A 21,421-nucleotide genomic window follows, 5' to 3' on the forward strand; every position below is an offset into this window, starting at 1 on the left:
CCCTCCTTCTGTTTCTTCTCTCCTCTCCTTCTTCCTCCCTCTCTCTATTCCCTTCATTCCTCCCCTCCCTGCCCCTTTCTACGTACCCTCTCTCCTTCCTCTCTTCCTTTCTTCCTGCTCTTCTTCCCTTCTTCATTTCCTTCCTCCCTGCCTCCCTCTCTCCATCCCTTCTCTTCTTCCTTGCTTTTCTCCATCTCTCCATTCTTCCCTTATTTCCTCCCTCCTTCCCTTGCTTCCTTCCACTATCCCTTATTCTCTCCCTCCTTCCCTCCTTCCTTCTCTCCCTCCTTACTTCCTCCCTCCCTTGCTCCCTCCCTTCCTGCAGCTGTTGGTCCCAGGTTGTTGACTAGCCCTCTGGGGGGTGGGGGGAAGAGCTGTAAACACAGTATGTGAGCTGCCCTCCTGCCCTGCCATCCCATGGCTGCCTCAGCCTCTCTCTCCTTGCTCAAGACTCCATCCAGCCAGACCCCACTCCCACACCCTGTGTAGTAGACAGCCCACTGTCCCCTCACCCAGCCCCTGCTCTGTGGCTGGAGAGAAGATGCTGTGTGACCAACCAATCATGTAAATATCAGGGACCTGGAAACAGGGCTGGAGTTTTGTGTTTTTTGAAGGGGGTGGCATGGAGGGTGGGGTTGTGGTGGGGAGGGAAACAGCTCTTCAAGAACTCCTAGAAATCAATCAAGAGAGCCTCTGGCTCTGATTCACCAAAATTGGGATGAAGAAGTAATTGGGAGAGTAATTCTGGGAGCACTGGTGGGAAAGGGCAGGCTTGGAGGCTGTGCACTTCTGAGGCTGTGTGGGGAGGTCTTTGCAGGGTGTGTGTGTGTGTGTGTGTGTGTGTGTATACCTGTGTACATGTGTGTGGTGACTGTGTGGTAAGCAGTATAGACGAGGAGGAGGAATAGAAGGAATAGGGCCAGCCCTGACTCCTGGCCCCAGCAGGGCTTGCCTGTGACTGGGAAAAGTCCTAGAACCCCTTTATGCCTTTTATAAAATGGGGTGACCTCACATCCCAGATGAGGCATTTTCGAGCATTGATGAGCTCGGGCTATAAGCACCTACATGAGGCCGGACAGCCCAAGCCACCTTTGACTCTCTGCCCTGCATGCTGTCCCCTTCCCAGCCACCAGCTCCCCAGTGGCAGTGGCTCCCATTGGGTGGAAGGAACCCTGAGCCTGTGTCCTCCCTTGGGTCAGCCTTGCTCATCTTGCTGTCTGCCCCTCTGCAGGGAGGTGTACCGAGTCACAGAGAGTCTTCAGAGGGAGAAGTCCGGCCTCCTGAAACAGCTGGAACTTCTGAGGTGTGTGTCTCTGCCAGCTTGGTCTGGGGGAGGGGGGTGTGCTGGCCATGTCCTTCTGAGTGTACTTGGTCCCCTGACACGGCCTTTCCCAGTGTGGTGCCTTGCTCCTGGATGGAGAATTTCATTGACTGAGCATCTTCTCCATACTGGGTATAAACCAACACCTCACCTTTGTTTTATCTTCAGTGATACTGGGAAAGTGTTTGCTAACACAGAAATTAACTGACGAGAAAGTCATTATTAGAGAAAGGAAGGAACTTCCCCAAACTGACTCATCTAATGGAGCCAGGATTGAGATCTTTAGTTTTATTTATTTTTATTTACTTAGTGGATAGAGACAGAGAGAAACTGAGAGGGAGGGGGGAGATAGAGAGATACCTGCAGACCTGCGTCACTAATCATGGTCAAGAAGCTTCCCCCTTGCAGGTGGGGACAAGGGGCTGGAACCTGGCCCCTTGAACACTATAATGTGTATGCTCTACCAGGTCCTCTGGGAACAGGGTGGGGTGGGGTGGACAGGGGAATGTGGAGGTGGGGGTGATGGCCATGGACTGGGATGTCACAGTGAAGAGGAGACAGTCATCAGAAGGCACATGGGGATAAAGGGAAGTAATTCCAGGTGCTTTCGTTGGAAGCCGTGTTTTGGAGCAGGAACTGGCTGTGGCCCCAGATCAGCCTGCATGACCTTATGTAACCTCAGCCTATGGGTGTGACCAGTCTGAACCTAAATTTCCTCATTCTGATCTCCCAGGCTCCTTTTGAGAATGGGAGACAATGTTTGGTGGCAGAGGCCTGTTTGTGTGCAAACCAGCTCTGTGTCAGGGGTCTTCTTCATTCCACTTTTCTTTTTAAAATTTTATTATCTTTATTTGTTTATTGGATAGAGATAGAAATGGAGAGGGAAGGGGGAGATAGAAAGGGAGAGAGAGAGAGAGAGAGAGAGAGAGAGAGAGAGACCTGCAACATAGCTTTATCACTTGTAAAGCTTTCCTCCTGTAGATAGGGACCTGGGGCTTGAACCTGGGTCCTCGTGCATTGTGACATATGCGTTCAACCAGCTGCACCATCACCCGGCCCCCATTACAGTTCTCTACTTTATTCTTTTCAGTAGCAGTTATGTCTCCACAAAAACACAACTTCTCTGAGGACAGGAGCTTTTGATTTTGTTTATCCATGTGGCCTGACTCCAGAGTATAGTGTCTAGCCTTGAGTGAGTGCTTAGGACACCTTTGTTCAGTGAGTGTATTCATGAATGAATGAATGAATGAATGAGTGAGGCCTCCTAATACCAGGCATAGTTCACAGGTAGGACTGGAAGTCTAGTGGCAGGAGAGAGCAGTACCTGATCCTATAGACCGTTCTGTCTAGTCCCTGCCACTGAGCTGATTCACACACAAACTGTCCTCTTCCACCAAGCCTCTCCCCTAGGGAAAGACACTCCCACCTCACACCTAGGCCATCTCCTGTGACTGACACATGTGTGTGATGCTGCATGTGTGTGTGTGTGCAGACCCCTTGCTTAAGCGGACCTCCCTGTTCTGTCTGCAGGGAGAGGAACAAGCATCTCTGTGATGAACGGGACATTCGCTTCCAGGTAATTGTCCCTGCTTGCTCTGAGGCAGGTGGTAGTGAGGTTGGTTAGCGGCAGCCAGACCTTATGGAACCAGCCCAAGCTTGTCCTGAGACTTGAGACCAGCTGATCCTTTCTGTGTGAGCAGAACACTGGAATATGAGAATATATATATATATGATTTGTATATACAATAAATAACATAGATTTCTATTTTTAAAAATATATTTATTTATTCCCCTTTGTTGCCCTTGTTTTATTGTTGTAATTATTGTTGTTATTGTTATTGATGTCATCATTGTTAGATAGGAAAGAGAGAAATGGAGAGAGGAGGGGAAGACAGAGAGGGAAAGAGAAAGACAGACACCTGCAGACCTGCTTCACTGCTTGTGAAGCGACTCCCCTGCAGGTGGGGAGTCGGGGGCTCGAACCGGGATCCTTATGCCAGTCCTTGTGCTTTGCGCCACATGCACTTAACCCACTCTGCTACCGCCCAACTCCCAGATATCTATTTATAATATATGAATATACATAGTTAATTTATTTCTTGGATAGAGATGGAGAGAAATTGAGAGAGGAGGGGAGACAGAGAGACAGAGAGAGAGAGACAGAGAGGCACTTGCAGCCCTGCCCCACCACTCATGAAGCTTCCCCCTTCAGGCTCAAACCCCCAGTCCTTGCACATGGTAGCATGTGTGCTCAGTCAGGTGCACCACCACCTGGTCCCACACTGCCTCTTCTCTATCCCTGATGGCAACAAACATGTCTGTTACCCACCCGCATGTGCAATGAGAGCACAGCTTGAGCCCACACATGTTTGTATGGCAAGGGTGGTGGTGGTTCAAATTGTTTTAGAAATAACACTGACTTGATTTTAAAACTTCCTCCCCACTGTCACCCTGTGCTCTGACCTTCACCTGTCCAGTTCACTTTGCTTTGCAAAAGGGAACAAATCCAGAGCCCAAATGAGGAGGTGGAGGAGGAAGAGGGGAAGCAAAATTGTATTTGTGCTGAATAATAATTAAAGATTCATTGGGAGTCAGGAAAGTCATACCTTGGGAGCCCCCAGGAGCACTGAAATCCCATCTTCCTTCAATAAGGATGGCTGGGGAGCATGGGGAGGATTGGCTAATGAGCCAGCCTTCCTGTGCCTAATTTCCTCTCATCTTCAGGAAAACATCTGTGATGGTATGCTGGCAAAAAGGGGCTATGAGTCTCCCTGCTGCCCTGTTTCTGTAGCACTGATGTGTGAATGATTTCTCCACATTATTAATCCCCACAAATATCTGACATGTCTTGTGCTGTGTCCTCAGTGTTGAAAGGGCACTGGCTTAATTGGCTTTCTGAACTGGTCCCTTCCTTGTACCTGGAGGTTTAGGACACCATGAGGGAGAAGAACCACACAGAATAGTGTAATTTGTGTGTTTGCAATTTCTTAGTCCTCTTGTGAAGGAAGATGATGGTGGGACCCAGGCTCTCAACTCAACCGTGTTACATCATTGGGTTAGGTTATTACGGACATGCTAGTGCGCTGAGCTAAGCAGTTCCAGCCTCCACTTCCATAGGGCTTGTAGCAGAGGGGGGAAGAGACAGGCATAGGATGAGGAGGAAGCAGACAGTTCACAGGGAGTGACACATGGCAAGCCCTGGCTTCCACATGCTCTGGTGTCTTCTCTCCCTGAGTAGAGTAGGCAAGCCCTCATCTGCTCCAGCACAGGGCCAGACAGTCAGGCACGGACCTGAGGACATTTTGTGTTTCTACAGAAAGACAAGGCAGCCAAGGCCAGCACAATTGCTCCCAAGGCCAACTGGAAACAGAGGTCTGGTTCTGTGATTGGCAAGTACATGGATGGCAAAGGGATTCTCAGGAGGTAAGACATAATTCATGCGTTCATAATTCATGCGTTCATAATTCATGCGTTTCCTTTACCTAGATTTAAAGATTTATTTTATTTTTATGCTTCGAATTTTTTCATTGTTTTATTTGATAGGGCAGGGAGAAATTAAGAGAGGAGGGAGAGACAGAGATGGAAAGAGACATAGAGACACCTGCAACTCTGCTTCACCAACTTATGAAGATTTTTCCCTGAAAGTGGGGAGTGGGGGTTTGAACCCAGAGCCTTGTGCATGGTAACAAGTGCACTCGACCAGGTGTGTCACTGCCCAGACCTTCAAAATGTATTAATAAGAGAGAGGAGTGAGAAAGTGAGAGAACCGGAGCATCACCCTGGCACATATGAAGTCAGGGATTGAACTCAGGACCTCATGCCTGAAAGTCCAACAGTTTATCCACTGTGCTAATCCAGGCAGCATCTGGGACAGGCTGTTGTCTTTTGAGGCTTCTTCACCCTAGTGTGTGCCTGCAGAGAGGAAATGTATGGTACTGTAGATCACCAGAGCAGGGAAGAGTGGGTGGGAGGGAGGGAGGGAGAGAAAGGGAGAGAGAGAGAGAGAGAATGAGAATAAGGTTGGTCAGGGACAGAAATGGAGAGACGGTGGGTGGACACTCTTCTGCTGGAAGAGCAGAATGGAAGAACACAGTCTTCTCCAGGACATGACGGTTTTGGTTACCATATACGATGAACAGGGCCTGTGCTGGGCAGGTTTCTGCTGATGGCTCATGTTGAGTCAGTTCCAAGCTAGCATGTTCTGTTGCTTCTGGGCAGCACCTGACTGAGTTTGAGTCCCCAGAGCAGTGGCTCATTGCTTGTTCGCAGGGACCAGCCCATCCATCCCCAGTGCTGCTCCCTGCCCACTCCTCCTTGGGGAGGGTGCTCTACCCACACAAACCACCATGGGGGGGGGGGCAGCCAGGTTTCTTCAGTGCAGACCTAGCTTGTCTAGAAGACTCTAAGTATCAGAGGCGTGAGCTAGACCAGGGTGGGGGGTAGGTAGGTGACTCTTGGGGTGTCAGTATGTTGATTGCTCAAATCCTTGAATCCAACCACTGTGTATGCTTTTCCTGAGTAGCTGGAGAGAGGGGTATCATTTGGTGGTTGATCTATTTATTGCTTGTTTATTTGTCTTTGTTTGGTCTTTTATTTGATCTTTTTCCTTTCCTTTCCTTTTCTCTCCTTTCCTTTCCCTTCCCTTCCCTTTCTTTTCTTTTCTTTTCTTTTTTTTTTTTTCTTTTTTCTTTACCAGAGTCCTGCTCAGCTCTGGCTTATGGTGGTGCTGGGGATTGAATCTGGGACCTTGAAGCATCATGCATGAGAGTCTTTTTACATAACCATTATACTATCTTCCACCACAGTGGGGTATGATTTACAAGCCACATTTCTGCAGTACTGGTCTCTTGGCTCCTCAGGCTGAAGGGATTTATTGATTTGTTCACTAGGTAAGTATTTGCTGGCTGCCTCCTTTGTATATGCCAGTTCTTTGAGTCCTGGGAAGGCTCCAAAGAGAATTCAGGCTTGAGTGCTGACATTAATATCTTACTGAGTGCCAACCATGGTGCAAGATCCTAGCTAGGGTGGTGAGCGAGATAGACCTAATCTTGTCCTTCAAGGAGCTTGTGGTGAAGAGGGGAGTCAAACAGTAACTGAGGAAGCAGCCAAAGAGACTCCACACGGGCATTAGCAGAAGTAAGCCCCCTCCACAACTGTGTGCCCAGCATTTGTTCATGACCAGAAATGAGCTCAGTCATGCTGAGCAGAAGGTGTCACAGAACACCAGCAGCACTGGAGAATTTCCCAAAGAAAAGACGTTTTCCAGGGCCAGCCAGATAGCTCAGCTGGGAATGTAGCTGCTTTGCCTCATGTGGGATCTGGGGCCGAGCCCGGCCCCCATTGCACTGGGGGAGGTTTGAGTGCTGTGGCATCTGTCTGTCCTCCTATCTGAAAAAGTCAACCCAGAATGGTGAGGCCCAGGTAATGGTTTTAACAATAGCATTTTCTAGTCGCTGAGGAGGTGGATCAGCAGTCAGCACAAAGGAATGGCAGAAGGGAAGCCCAAATAGACCTCCAGCACCACCTATGCTAGAGGGAAGCTTTGTTCTCATTCTCTCTTTCTCAATCTTTTCTTTTTCAAAAGCATTTTCCAAAAAATAATTTATTTTTGGATTATTTCAACAATCATTTCTTTTCTGGTTACAAGACTTTTTTTTTTAAAAAAGTTATGGTGTGTGTGTGTCTGGTACTCATTGTGTACACAGTTATGCACTCTTGAAGTGTGTGGGCAGAGTAAAAAATGGATGGGAATACTAATTGCATTCTAAAGCAAATAAGATGTTAATAGGCTTCGTGGATTATGGAAGAAATTTTTTGAAATGAAAATGTCAGCTTCTATTAAAAATTGTTGTTTTATAAATAAAAGAAAGGACCCTTGAATTGCTGTGAGTTGTTTAATATCAAGCAACCCAAACTTAACCACTAGCCTTGTGTACTAAGCAAGCATTGCATCTTACTTATTTATTTGACTTTTCAGATAGAAAAAGACAGAGAGGTGGGAAAGAGAAAGGTGGAGGACACAGCATTGAAATTTCCTTGTGGGGGGCAGGTGGTGGCACACCTGGTAAAGCGCACACATTACAGTGTGCAAGGACCTGGGATCAAGCCCCTGGTCCCCTCCTGCAGGGGGAAAGCTTTACAAGTGGTGGAGCAGGGATGCAGGAGTGTCTCTCTCTCTCTCTCTCTCCCTCCCTCTCCCTCTCTCTCTCTCTCTCTCTCCTCTCAATATCTGGTTGTCTCTATTCAATAAATAAATAAATAAATAAATAAATAAATAAATAAATAATGAAAATAAATTTCTTTGAACCTGTGCTGTGCACATGGGAAAGCAGTGCACAGTCCAAGTGAGCTATTTTGCTGACACCCCCTCCCCCAAGAACTGTATCCTAATCCATCTTTCAGAGCTGCTTTTCACTCCAGGACAGAGACACATGTACTTTTTTCCTTTCTGTAGAGACACAGAGAGAGCCCCGGTGACAGTCCTGGTGGCAAAAGACAAGTGTGTTTATTTGTGTGATTGACTATTACTTTGACCTGCCATTAAGCTAAGCATCACTTGAGGACAGGCTGTGTGTCCCTCTCTCCACTGCTGGTATCTTTAACCTTCTTCCTGCTCACCATCACCTTCCTCCTCCTCCTCATCCTTCATCTTCATCATTACCATCACTTTCCTCACCATTATTATTTACACCATTATTTTTGCCAGTAGAGTTATCACTGGGGCTCAGTGCCTACACAATTACGCCATTCCAGGTGGCTATTTTTCCTCTGTCTTTCTTTTTGATAGGTCACACACACACACACACACACACACACACACACACACACACACACACAGAGAGAGAGAGAGAGAGAGAGAGAGAGAGAGAGAGACTGCAGAACTGCTCCAGTTCCCATAAAGCTTCCTCCTTACAGGGACTTCCATGCCCTAACCCATAATGATGCATGTGCCCCATGGTGTGAGCCACCTGCCAGCTACATCATCCATGTCATTCCCCACCCACGTGACTATGCTCTGAGCAAGTGTGCTGAGTGCATGAGCCACAGAAATATGGGCCTGCTCTTTTCCTTTGTTCTCATCCTCCCTGTCCCCAAGGCCTGGTGGTCACACAAGCAGCCCTCAAGCTCTCATGCAGATGGATTTCCCCCATGGCTTCCCCCCCCCCCCTGCAAGGGTCTCTCTTCTTCTTCCCCCAGTAGCCAGTCTGAGGAGGAAGAAGACGTGTTTGGCATCTCCAGGAGGAGAAGCTCCCTGGGTCTGAGTGGATACCCGCCTACAGAGGATGAGCCAGGTGCCCGGGAGATGGGCTCTGGGGGGCCAAGCCCCCGAGCTCTCCGTAGAATCATCTCTATTGAGGAAGACCCCCTGCCCCAGCTCTTGGAGACCAGCTTTGGGCAGCCGCTGGAGAAATGCCCAGAAAAGCAGGGGTCCTGCCCGGAGCAGGGGGAAGGACAGACCCCCATGCTGGCTCCATCTTTGGAACACACACCCAGGTTTTCCCGTGGGCAGCCTGTGGGAAAAGAAGACTGGCCCAAGGTAAGGGCCCCTCCTCAGAAGCCCCCACAAGGGCTTCTGCCCCTCGTTTCTTACATTCTGCCCCAGAGCCAGCAAGACACTTGGGGAAATCAGTCACAGCTATCTTGACATTCACAAGACTTGTGTCCTGCAAACACCACCACTTTCACCTGCTTAGCTAAACAGCCCCAGAGAGACCCAGGACTTCTGGAAAATCCTCTTATCACTCTGTATCATGTCCCCTTCCCTATCCAATTCTCTCCTGATTGGGCACCTACTTAAGGCAGACACTGTCTGGCTCCTGAAAAGTACATGTCTTCTGTCACATTTTGTAAGTACTCTCAGCAAGACTGGCATTGCTTCGGAAGGACTTAGCATCATTGTTTCACTCTGGGTTCTTAAGCAGCTAGTCAGCCTTTCCTTCTCAGCCTGCTCCTGTGTTTAGTGGCTCCTCCTCTCCCCCACCCCCAACAGCTCACTCTACCTGCTTAAATTCTGCATGGAAGTGCCAGCAATGGGCACAGACAGGGTCTGAAAGACCTCAGGGTCTCTCCCCACCAAGTGTCAGGATGAGGGCTGGGGTCAGGAGGAAATGAGGAAGGTCAAATACCCATGTCTGCTGGGGCCCTGGCCCCTGGCCCCTGGCCCCTGTGCTGGCTGATGAGTTGGGCACAGGGGGAGTTGATTCTTCTCTCTGATGGATTGATGTGATGAGCTAGCTGGGTGAGCTGGGCCCAGCCAGGGCCTGGTCTCTGCCCTGGGGCTGTGCTCCATAGAGTGCCCTGCCTTGTGTGCTGCCTTATGTGCTGCCTTGTGCTGGGGCAAACGGGAGCTCCCAGGAGTCACCTAGCACCTGCTGCAGAGGGGCAGGCAGTCTTTGCTGGCCACAGGAGAGGCAAGAGGCAAAAAAGCAGGTGTATCTCTCTGCAGGGTAACTTTGAGGCAAAGAAGCTGAGGGTTAACTTCTCAACCTCAAGAAGGAAAATGAAGTTGGCAGCAACCTTCCCCCACTCTCAGTATAAACAGTCTTTCTACTGCTGCAATAAAGTTGGCCTTCTCAGTGGCCTAGTTATCTGCTACTTCTGCCTAAGAGTCCACTGATAACCCAAACAAACTGTTCTCTCTCTCTCCCCGCCCCCCTTTCTCTTCCCAGAACTCTACTCAGCTCTAGCTTATGATGGTGCTGGAAATTGAGCTTGGGACCTTAGAGCCTCAGGCATGAGAGTCTTTTTGAATAACCATTATACAAACTTCACAACTGTACTCTCTTTGTACAGAAAAGAGAATAAAGAAAAGAAAAGGAAGAAAAAAGAAAACCCTGTCATGTTTGTTGCTATGAGTTACTTAGGGTCCAGCCCTGCTGTACTTGGGGCTCGGTTTTTTGGGGGGCATGGATCTTCAGAATCAAATTGCTGGAAATACATAAGCACTGTTGGGGGCTAAGAGGTGGCACACCCAGTTAAGCACATATATTACCACATGTAAGGATTTGGGTCCGAGCCCCTGCTCCCCACCAGCAGGGGGAGGCTTCACAAGAAGTGAAGCAGATCTATCTCTCTCTTTCCTATCTCTCCCTCTCTCAAGTTCTGTTTGTCCTACCCAATAAGACAGAAAGAAAAAGAAAATGGCCACTAGGAGTAGTAGATTCATAGTGGAGGAACCAAACCTCAGTGATAACCCTGGTGGCAATCATTTTTTTAACTAAATAATAACAAAAATAAATAAACACTACTTGCTGCTTGATTACCTCAGTGTGTCTCCCTGCCTGAGAACCTGACAACAGTTTGAGCATGTGAACTGAGACTATGGAAATAGCACACCCCTTGACAAAAGTGCAGTCATGGCCACTCACAGATTAAGTCAAGATGGGACATGCACTCTGGGGGAGCAATGTGCTCCTGGCCATGAGGTACGCCCTGAGTTCAGCCTAAACCCTGCATATTCCAGAGTGATGCTCTGCTCTCTCTCCCTCTCCCTCTCCGTCTCCCCTCCCTCCTTCCCCCTATCCTCCCCTTCTCTCTCCCTCTACCCCCCTCCCTCCTTCTCTTTCTCTCTCTAAATAAGATTCAGGGGCTGGGTGATGGCTTACCCAGTGGTGTACACAAATTAGCATGCTGGAAGACCTGGGTTCAAGTCCCCAGTCCCTACCTGCATGGACTTCTTCTCTCTCCTCCTCCCCCTCCACTTCTGCTTCCTCTGTATCCTTCTATCTCTCTGTTTCTTAACTTCTATCAAAAAGAAAAAGAGAGAGAGAGAGAAAGAAAGAAAGGAAAAAAGAAAGAAAGAAAAAAAGAAAGAAAGAAAAGAAGTGGCTCCTGGATGTGGAAGAACCACACAGGCACTGAGTCCCAGCGGTAAGTTTGGTGAAACAGTAAATGCTCTGTGTAATAGAGACCAACTGATGCCCTCCAACAAAGCCTGCAAAACATAGCAGTGCAGTAGATCATTATCACTATCCACAACCACATTCCAGAAATCTTTAAACCCATGAGAAATATTTTGCTATCCATCCAGATAGCAAAGAAGCCTGGAATATGAATAGTGACCATGTCAGGAGCAATAAGGTAGTTTGTGATTGGTAATTATTTCCCTCCCTGCTTCTATATTTCCTACTTTAAAAATCAGCTTGTAGCCTGTCTCTCATTTTCATCAAAGGAAGCTTTGGTTTCTTTTTATTATTGCTACTTACTTTTATTGGGTGGATAAATATTTTGCAGTAATTTACATGTGTAAAACTTCCATTCTATTTTTCTTTTTCTTTCTTTTTTTTTATACAACAAGGGCAACAAAAGGGAAAATAAATAAATAATTTTTAAAAATAGTAAAAAATATTTTTAAAAAAGAAAGAAAACTACATTCAAGAGCAAAGTGATTTGATCCAGTGTGATCCTAAGAGAGACTCATATAGAAGACAAGGATTTTTAAATGATATAACTATCCCCCAAAACTGAGACGCTGGCCCAGGTCATGGCACAGTGGGTGAAGCACTGGAGGTCTGGAGTTGACCCCTAGAATTTCATATGCCAGAGTGATGCTCTGGTTCTCTCCACCACCAGCAGCACCACCAGCACCCCATTAATAAAAAGATTTTCTTGTTTTTTTTTTTTTTTGAATCTAGGTCTTTTATTTATTTTTCTTTCTTTCTTTTTTTATATTTTTTTCTTTATTGGGGAATTAATGTTTTACATTCAACAGTAAATACAATAGTTTGTACATGCATAACATTCCCCAGTTTCCCATTTAACAATACAACCCCCTGTTCTATTTTTCTCTCTCATATTGATTGAATAATGATTTATAAGATTATAAGTTAATAGTGAAGCTGAAACTCTACCTTTACCCTCCAAACTCAGTCAAATTCTACTTTGCTTTTCCCTATCTGTTCTTCCTTCTCAACTTCTGTTTGAGTGGGATCATCCTATGCTTGTCTTTAGTTTAAAGAGGACATCAGGGAGTCCGGTGGTAGCGCAGCGGGTTAAGCGCAGTGGCGCATAAAGGGGGCATGCGAGCAGTTCTCCTAACTGGCCAGCAGGGGGATCCCTTCTCCTACCCTGGCCCCACCCTTGTTTGCCTGAGTCTCAGAGTCAGGGAACAGATGCTGGTCCCCAGACAAGTGTATGAACTTGGGCAGGAGAGTTCTTCACTGCTGTGGACTGGGTGCTGTCCAGGGATAACATTTCTTCTAAATTTCTTCTATTGCCTGTTAAAAAAAAAAAGCCTGTTGTGCCCAGGGCGATATGGGTGGGTAGCAGCCCAGCCCACATCCTTCACCTGTTCCCCTCTGTTTTTCACCTCCTGCCCAGCTGTGCCTGGCAACCCGGCACAGCCCCCAGATGACCAGTGTGAACCAGCGGGCAGGGGCAGGGTTCTGGGTGCTGGCCATGCTCCCCTAGCCCAGCCTAGACTCCTGTAAACACCCTTTGATTCCTGCTAAGTCCCATGAAGAATCCATTTCTCCCCTTAAAGACTGTGAATGGCTTTTCTCCTAAACTCAAGGGCCTGAAGCATCTGCTGCCTCTCCACTATGGCATTTGCTCAACAAGGGGAGCTAATCCCCACAAATCCACTTTCAAACAGAAGGACTGGGTCTGGCCTACAGCAGGATTGGGGTGCCCCAGCTGCTGGGCAGAGGAGAAGTGGCAGGGAGTCTGGAACAAAGAAAGTCTTAGATGGTCTGCCGGGTGGTGGGAGGTGGCATCTGGGGCTCTCCTGGCCCAATGAGTGGACACAATCTGGACTTGGTTCCCAGGCCTCTGGCTCTGTCCTGGGGTCAGGCACATCCCCCACTGGGTACAGACTCTCTGAGCAGGCAGAATGGATGGCCCATCATTCCCTGACCACCTTCCAGGACCCTAGTGGCCTCTCCAGGCAGGGCTGTCTGGAAGCCTGTTACCAGACTGTCAGTAATGGGCAGCCTGTAGCACCCCCCCTGGCCCCCTAGTGACTGACTGGCCTGCATGCTATCTGTAGGAGCCCAACTGGGCAGCTCCTGACCGGGTCTTCAAGGTGGTGTTTGTGGGTAACTCAGCGGTAGGGAAGACGTCCTTCCTCAGGAGGCTCTGCGAAGACCACTTCTTCCCGGGTGTGGCTGCCACGGTGGGTGAGTCTTGACCCAGCCCAACCCTTGGGAGGACAGACTGGGAAGGGGCTGGGGCATTGGGGGGTGGGCGGTCATCTGTCTCAGTGTTCCTGGGACAATGTCCCCACCCAGCCCTGAGGGAGCTGGCTTGGCCAAGGTGGACTCTGGGCCTCTGGCCTGATGGAGTGGGGGAACTCCTTCTGCTCAGTCTGGAACCTTCCACCCATCAGAGGTCACCCTGCAAGAGGAGCTCACTGAGGAAGCTCCTTAGACTGTGGCGGATGGTCATGGCTTCATATGTCTCCTCTCTCTCTCTCTCTCTCTCTCTCTCTCTCTCGCTTTATCTTTCTCTCTCTCTCTCTCTCTCTTTCATGTTCTCCCTCTCTCTCTCTCCCTCCCCCTCTCTCTCTCCCCCTCTTTTCTCTCTCTCCCCTCTTTCTCTCCCTCTTTTCCTCATCTCTCCCTTTCCCTCTCTCTCCTTCACCCTCTTTCCTTTTCCTCCTCTCTCCCTTCTTTCTCCCTCTTTTTATTCTCCCCCTCTCCCTCCCTCTCCCTTTTGCCCTCTCCTCCCCCTCTTCCTCTCTCTCTGTTTCTCTCTTCCTCTCTCTTCTCCCCCCCTCTCTCCCTCTGTCTATGTCTCTGTCTTCCTCTCCTCTTCTCTCCCTCTCTTGTCTCCTCTTTCTCCTCCTCCTCTCTCTCTCCCTCTGTCTCCCTCTCTTCTTCTCTCCCTATCTCCTCCTCTCCCTCTCTTGTCCCCTCTCTCCCTTTGTCTCTCCTCTTTCCCTTTATCCCCCCCTTTTCTCTCCCTCCCTCCCTATTTCTCTCTTTCTCTTCTCTCCTTTCCCCCTCTCTCCTTCTCCCTGCTCTCTCCCTCTCCCTGCTCGCTCTCTCTCCCTGCTCTCTTGGAGAGCATGCACCACCTCACTGCTGCTCCTGGGTATCTTTTTATCAGGGAGAGACAGCACAGAATAAAAGCTCCCCCCCCCCGAGTGCCATGGCACCTTCCCTGTGGTGCTGGGGTTCAGACCTGGGCCTGGAGTGCACAGCAAGGCCTGTGCCCTCCTCGCTGAGCTCTCTCCAGCCCCTACCAGAGGCTTTCACATCTGTTATTAGGCCAGCCTTCACAGTTGCCCTGGGAGGCATGCTTCTCTCAGCAGCTCAGCGGGGCATCAGGGCCCTGAGGTGCTAGAGATTAAGAGCTGCTGCCCAGTGCTGGGGAGACATGGGGGCACTTCACCTGGCTCACCTTGCTGTCACACAGACCTGGAGTGTTTGAGGACATGCTCAGGGTTCAATGAGCCCACTTGGGGTTCTGATTCCCCAGGGTGGTGGGCAGACAGTAGTTCTGATGGGGAATTGGCGGGGGCCTCAGAGGCCCAGATTGGCTGCATGAACACACACATTACAGTGCACACCTGTGAGGGGGCTTTCTAAGCAGTGAAGCAGTGCTACAGCCGTCTATCTCTGTCTTTCTCCCTTTGTATCTCCTTCTTCATCTCAATTTATGTCTATATCAAAAATAAATAAATATAAAAATACTAGCTGTGGGGGGGGGCAGTAGCACACCTGGTTAAGCACACATAGTACAAAGAGCAAGGACCAGCATAAGGATTCCGGTTCAAGCCTCCAGTTCCCCACCTGCGGGGGCTTGCTTTGCAAGTGATGAAGCAGGTCTGCAGGTGTCTATCCTTTCTCCCCTCTCTATCTTCCTCTCCTCTCTCAATTTCTTTCTATCCTATCCAACAACAAAAGTAGAAAACATGGCCACCAGGAGTAGTGGATTCATAGTGGATTCACCAAACCCCAGCAATAACCCTGGAAGCAAAAAAATAAAATACCAGCTGGTGGAGATAGTATAGTGGTTAAGCAAAAAGACTTTCATGTCTTAGGCTCTAAAATCCCAGGTTCAGTCTCTCTCTCTCTCTCATTAAAATAAAACAAACAAAAGACCTAGATTGAGTTTGGGATAAACAATAATGGGTCTGCCAGAAGACTCATGCCTGAGGCTCTGAACTCCCAGTTTCAACCCCCCCCCACCACCACCACCATCACTGTCAGCCAGAACTGAAGAAAGGAGAAAAGGAAAGACAGAGAAGAGAGACGGGAAGAAGGAAAGAAGGAAAGAGGCAGATCTCTGTCATCTCTTATCTCTGGCCAGCTGTTTAACCTCAGAGCAATACCTCCTCTGACTTCACTTTTTCCTCCCCTAAAAACCCAGGGATCTGGGTCTCTGACCTGTGGCTGTTGGGTCTGCTGGCCTGAATGTTGTGCCTGTCCACCACCATCTTCTCTGCTCCAGCCAGTCCTCCTGGCCTCCTCCTGCAGACTCCAGCTGTCCTGCCCTGACTGTGGGGACTTGTCCCCTGACACCCCCACATGTGACTCATCCTCCATCTCTCTCTTCTGCCTCTTCCCACCCCTCAACCAACAGCACCCCGGGGTGGATAGACCTGGGGAGGGATGGAGCCTATGAGCTCAGTCCAAGAGAGAGAGAGAGAGAGAGAGAGAGAGAGCCTAGTCTCGCATGACTGGGAGGGGGTGGAGGTGGTAGATCCCCAGAGCCGGGCTCCAACACAAGTTTTGGGGAGACAGACCCCGAAACCTCAATGGCTTCCTGTGGTCCTGCACACAAGCTGTGTTCTTCTGTATGAAGCTGGGGAGCCAGGGCCCTCAGATGTCTTGGACTTGAGCTTCTGAGCTGGAAGTCTCTGAAAAACACAAGAGTAGACACAGCTGTCCCCCCAGGAGGCCAGTTGTGGGAACAGCTGCAGCTTGGGATGGGGAAACAGCACCAGAGGTGCCAGGTAGGGTGCCCTTCCTCACACTGCTCAAAGCATGGCAGAGCAGTGGCAAGAATTTGTCGTCTCATCATCAAGCCTGCTGCTCCCAGGACCCATGTGCATGCACCAGCAAATGTCACAGCAGCCTCCCACAAGGACTCCCTCTCCAATGAGAGAGGGCCTGGCAAATAGCTCACTTAGATAGTGTTCTGCTCTGCCATGTCTGCAGCTCAAGCCCGAGCCTGGCCACAGCCACATTGGAGGAAGCTTTGGTGCTGTGGTCTCCACTTGTCTCTGTATCTCTGTATGAAAAAATTGACCTGGAGTGATGATGCCTTCATGACAATAACAGTTTAAAAAAAATAATAAATAGGGTGTAGCTATGGAGTAACGGCAGACTCATTTCATCCTCCCAGTCAACTATAAAAAGCAATGAAAATCACCTGAAAACTCAACAAAATACAACCAGGATTTCTTCATAAACTCACCAAGCTGCATGTGAGTACAGATGCATGTGGCTCATGGACAGAAAAGGGGTGAGGGAGAGGTTTCAGAACTCAAAAAGTCATAATCAATGACAGATGGTGCCAAATTGGGAGCTACCTAGTAAAGCACATGGCCAGTGGCAGGAAAACATGCAGATGCTTAACCTGTGAACTCTGGGGCAACAGTGTATTGAATTGCTCACAAGCACCCACTAGTATTTGAGGAAAAAAATCTGGGTGAAATCAACACCCTCTAACTGGTTCAAGGTCCTACAGCCAACTAGAAAAATAAATTCCAGCCAACTTCTGGTGGAGGTGTGGATAGGAGATGGGAGTTAGTGGCTGAGAAACAACACTCTGTTAAAAAAAAAAATTAACTAAAGCCTCTCCAATTTACAACTGTAACTTAAGTAACTCATTTAGCCACAAGTGGGTTTAGACAAGCCTGATCAAAAGTCAGGGAAAAGGTCTCAAACTTAAGAAGCAATGGTCATTGGCACCATTTTGGTGCACATGGTCAGAGGAAGGAAGGCAGGGAAGTTTTAGGGTCATAAAACTTACTTTTTCTTTGAACAGTTAAGGTGAAAGGAATTCTCCAAGGCTGTGCCCTCCCGAGATACTAGGATAATAGCAGGGAGATCTTATGCTGACATCAGAGACACTGACCAGGCCTGCTGACACAGGATAAAATCTCCCCTGCCCACCAAGATACATAAACAGGGAAATCAAACACCTTAGCACAGTGCCTCCTGCTGGCACAACAACGAAAGCCACACTAAATGCAGAAACAAGAGATAGACAGCAATGACAGAAATCCTAAATGACCAGACAGACACAGATCTAGAAGAAATTAGAGACAGAGTTCAAAAAATTCATTATGAAATCAATTCAGAAACTAAATTTAGGATTCAACAACTCAGCAGTAATTTTACCAAAGAATTAAAAAGCATAGAAAACAAAAACAAACAAACAAAAAACTCCATACAGAACTGCAGGGCATAAAGGACACTTTGAATGCAGCTCAAGCTGAGGTAAGAGGCCTCAGAGATCAACTTAATCAGGTGGAGGGGAGAATATTACCATTCAGAGACACAACCACCACACTGTGAATATAAAAAATAAAAGAGGTGGAAATTGGTAAGCACTGGGCTCCTGGGGCCAAGCCCACACCCAGACTAGAGCTCTAGTCTTCCCGGTCCCCACACAGCAGTTGGGGACTCAGCAGCTCCCGGAATCATACGTCCTTTGGTCCTTCATCAGAGATATATCCTGGTCTCCCCTACCCATCACTGCACCCAAATGTCCTTGACTCCTGGCAGGTGCTCAGGGTTAAGTCCCATGGCCCAGCAGTGGGACTTGGGATGCCTTTCAGAAGCAGGGGCCTGGGCCTGTGACATCTGAAGAGGCCACCATGATGTCATGTGGAGATTCCTTCTATGATGGGAACACTGAGCTCCACCCACAGACAGGGGATTAGCAATGGAAGCTCCCTAGATCCTGGGCTCTGATCCCAGAGCACCTTCCCTCCCTCCATGATTGAAACCACAGCCAGATAGTGTCTCACCTGGTGAAATGCACATATCACCATGCACAAGGACCCAGGCTTGAGCTCCTGCTCCCTACCTGCAGGGACCCCCTCTTTGTTTTTCCCTCCTCTCTCAATTCCTTTCTATCCTGTCAAATAAATGCAAAGAAAAAGAAAGTGACAACTGGGAGCAGTGGGTTTGCAGTGCTGCCACCGAGTCCCAACAATAACCCTGGTGGCAAATAAATAATAATAGTAATAAAAAAAACACAGCCCATGGCCCAAGATGGTTCTGCCCAGAGCAGTGCTCATCAGGATGCATCAACTCTTGGCACAAGTAGGGCTTCCATGGGCTTCTGTGGCACCCCCATCCCCACGGCAACATGGCCCCCCACACCCACCTCCCTCCTGCTCTCTGTGACAGCTGGGGCCTCCTCTGGCCAAAACGTTTCATGATGTGCTTCCTAGAGGCGGTGGCCTGGCATGAGCCCACATCGTCCCCCCACACTGCACCAAGAGGGGCTTCTGATGGCTGGCCACACCGTAGGGACCACAGTGTCCACTGACAGTCACAGTGGGATGGACAGAGCAAGAATAGCCAGTTTGCCTGTCAGTCCCCAACCACAGAGAGAGAAGCCACTTCCTCCCCAGGGCAGAAACAATGGCACACGAGGCCCAGCTAGAGATGCAGGGCTCACTGCAGCCCACTGTCTCTGGCCACTGCCACTGTGTGCTGCCTTCACATTGACCTCTGACTTCTGGGCCCCCTTGTCACCCCTTGCCCCCCAGGGGCTGACTGACTTCCCCAACCTCCTTTTTGCAGAGATGAGGACCTCAGGGACTCCACAAAGCTCACACAACCCAGGAGGCACTGTCGCTGCAAAACACATGGTGGTGCCCTCCAGCCTCCAGGGGCACAGAGGGGGTGGCCTGCCCACTACAATCAAGAAAGGAGCTTTCTCTTGGGTGCTGTCCCTGCCTCATTTCATCTAGCCTTGAGCCTGGTGCTTCTTGGGTACATGGAGGCTGCTAGGTGTCCCCAAGCCCCGGTCCCACTGGGGACAGGAAAATGAGTGTTAGAGCTGGTTTGTAATTTTCTGTGGCCACAGGCAGCTTAGGTGGGCATGGCACTTGCTGTTTCTTCCTCCTTCGAGAGAGTTTGCATGTGTGCATGTATGTGTGTGCACATGTGTGTATGGATAGCTCACGTGTGGCTGTCATGTGAGAACACTTGAATAGTGGAGATTGTGGCATATGGAGAGAGTATTTTGGGAGAGAGGCAGTGATGCACCCATTGAGCACACACATTGCCATGTACAAGGACCCAGGTTCAAGTCCCCAGTCCCTACCTTCAGGGGGGTAAGCTTCATGAGCAGTGAAGCAGGTCTTCAGATGTCTTTCTCTCTTCCTCTCTATCTCCCCCTTCACTCTGTTTCTGTCTTATCAATTTATTGTTTAAAAGGCCAGCAGGTATGGTACATTCTTCATGCAGGCATAAGGAGCTCCAGCAATAATCTTGGTAGTAATTAAGAAAAAAAAAAAACAGGGGCTATATCAAGATTTCTTTCCAATGGGCAAACAGATGAACACTCTCCTCTTCCTCTTCCCTTCCCATGAAACAAGGACCTTTTCCACTTTCTGATGCTTTGTTGTCCGTCCTGTCCTGTCTGTCCAAGCTGTTGCTACTGTTCCTCCACCAGGGTCTCCAAGGCTAGGAGCTCAGAGGCTCAGTCTTTCCTCAAGTGGAAGGGGAGGCCTTTCTGCTTCCAAGAGCTCAAGGAGACAAAACTCTCAGAACCCCGCTGAGCCATTCTCAGGGCTGTGGGTAAGAAGCGTGTCTTGCAGGAGCAGCTGCTTTGTGGTCCTCTCCATGGCTGCCTCACTGCCCTTTCCCCCTTGTCCTTCCTGGCCACAGCCAGAGAGAAGTGATTGCCAAAGGTCAGGCCTCTGAGCAGAGTAGCCCTCAAACCATCTAGAGGGTGACTGTTGCCTTCAATTCCTTCCCCAGCTTTTTAAAAAATGTTTTTATTTATTTTGGATAGAGACAGAGAGAAACTGAGAAAGGAGGGGAAGAGAGAGGGGGGAGGGAGAAGGAGAGGGAAAGGGAGAGGGAGGGAGGGAGGGAAAGAGAGAGAGAGAGAGAACCTGTAGCCTTGCTTTACCATTTGTGAAATGGTCCCCTCAGATGGGGACCAGGGGATTGAACCTGGGTCCTTGAACACTGTAATGTGTTCACTTAGCCAGGTGCCCCACTACCTGGCCCCCACTCCCCCACTTTTTCTGTTCCTTCCTCCTTCTACCTCCTCCTCCTTTTTCTCCTCCAGCTGTCTCTCCTCCTTGCTTCTCCACTGGAGGATCTTAAAGCATAATCTATCACCCCAGGCCAATTTGAATTTTATTAGAAGAACTTTAAAAGGGATTTAAGAGTCTGTCTTCCTCCATCTTCACTGGATAAAGAAATGCATGCCAGTGGCATTTGGCTTTGTGTGGGTTTGCTCCTGTGATCCAGTGTGACCTCAGCCTCCATGCAGGATTCATATTCAAATAAATCATCCTCCAAAGACTCATGTCTGGAACTCCGGGGCCAGATGTGGCTTACATGCTCAATGCTCTTTAGTAAGACAACAGACTGTGTCATGCTGACTGCCAGGGCCTCTTATCTTTTATTAGTTACACGGTACATCAAAGGAATTATAATACAGATTAAATTAGCAGGAGGTACAATGGTTTAAGAAAACAAATGGTAGGACTTGTGGTGGTGCACCTGGTTGAGTGCACATGCTATAATGCGCAAGAACCAGGCTCAGGCCCCCCCATCCTCACCTGCAGGAGGACAATTCTGCAAGTGGTAATGTAGGTGTCTCTCTATTTCTGTCCTTCTCTGTCTCCCCCTTCTCTCTCAGTTTCTCGATGTCTCTATCAAATAAATAAATATAATAAAAAAATTTAAAGAAAATAAATGATGTCTAAGAAGAACAACATGGGGGGGCTGGGTGGTGGCACACCTGGTTGAGTGCACATGTTGCAATGCATAAGGACCTGGGTTCAAGCCCCCAGTCCCAACGACAGGGGAAAGCTTTGTAAGTGGTAAAGCAGTGTTACAGGTATCTCTATGTCTTTCTTCCTCTCTATTACTCCCTTCCCTTAAAAACTTAAGATATTTTTTAAAAAACAATAAGATGGGGTAGGAAAATCTGCACAAGGAAGCACCATGG

The 21,421-nt window shown here is 48.8% G+C and overlaps 1 protein-coding gene across 4 annotated transcripts in view; it reads left to right on the forward strand.

The window, feature by feature from the left end:
- The window catches only part of CRACR2A (calcium release activated channel regulator 2A), a 237,888-nt gene that overhangs the window by 200,128 nt on the left and 16,339 nt on the right, over positions 1 to 21,421 (forward strand). For 3 of the 4 annotated variants that reach the window (XM_060190258.1, XM_060190257.1, XM_060190259.1), the window contains exons 9-13: positions 1,232 to 1,303; positions 2,852 to 2,897; positions 4,638 to 4,744; positions 8,519 to 8,858; positions 13,308 to 13,437. In XM_060190258.1, the coding sequence (XP_060046241.1) occupies positions 1,232 to 1,303; positions 2,852 to 2,897; positions 4,638 to 4,744; positions 8,519 to 8,858; positions 13,308 to 13,437 (695 nt within the window). Of the gene's footprint in view, positions 1 to 1,231; positions 1,304 to 2,851; positions 2,898 to 4,637; positions 4,745 to 8,518; positions 8,859 to 13,307; positions 13,438 to 15,634; positions 15,820 to 21,421 lie in introns of those variants that run through there. The other variant, XM_060190261.1, reaches the window with a different exon arrangement.

The sequence above is a fragment of the Erinaceus europaeus genome, chromosome 4 (genome assembly GCF_950295315.1).
Source record: "Erinaceus europaeus chromosome 4, mEriEur2.1, whole genome shotgun sequence".
NCBI lineage: Eukaryota > Metazoa > Chordata > Mammalia > Eulipotyphla > Erinaceidae > Erinaceus > Erinaceus europaeus.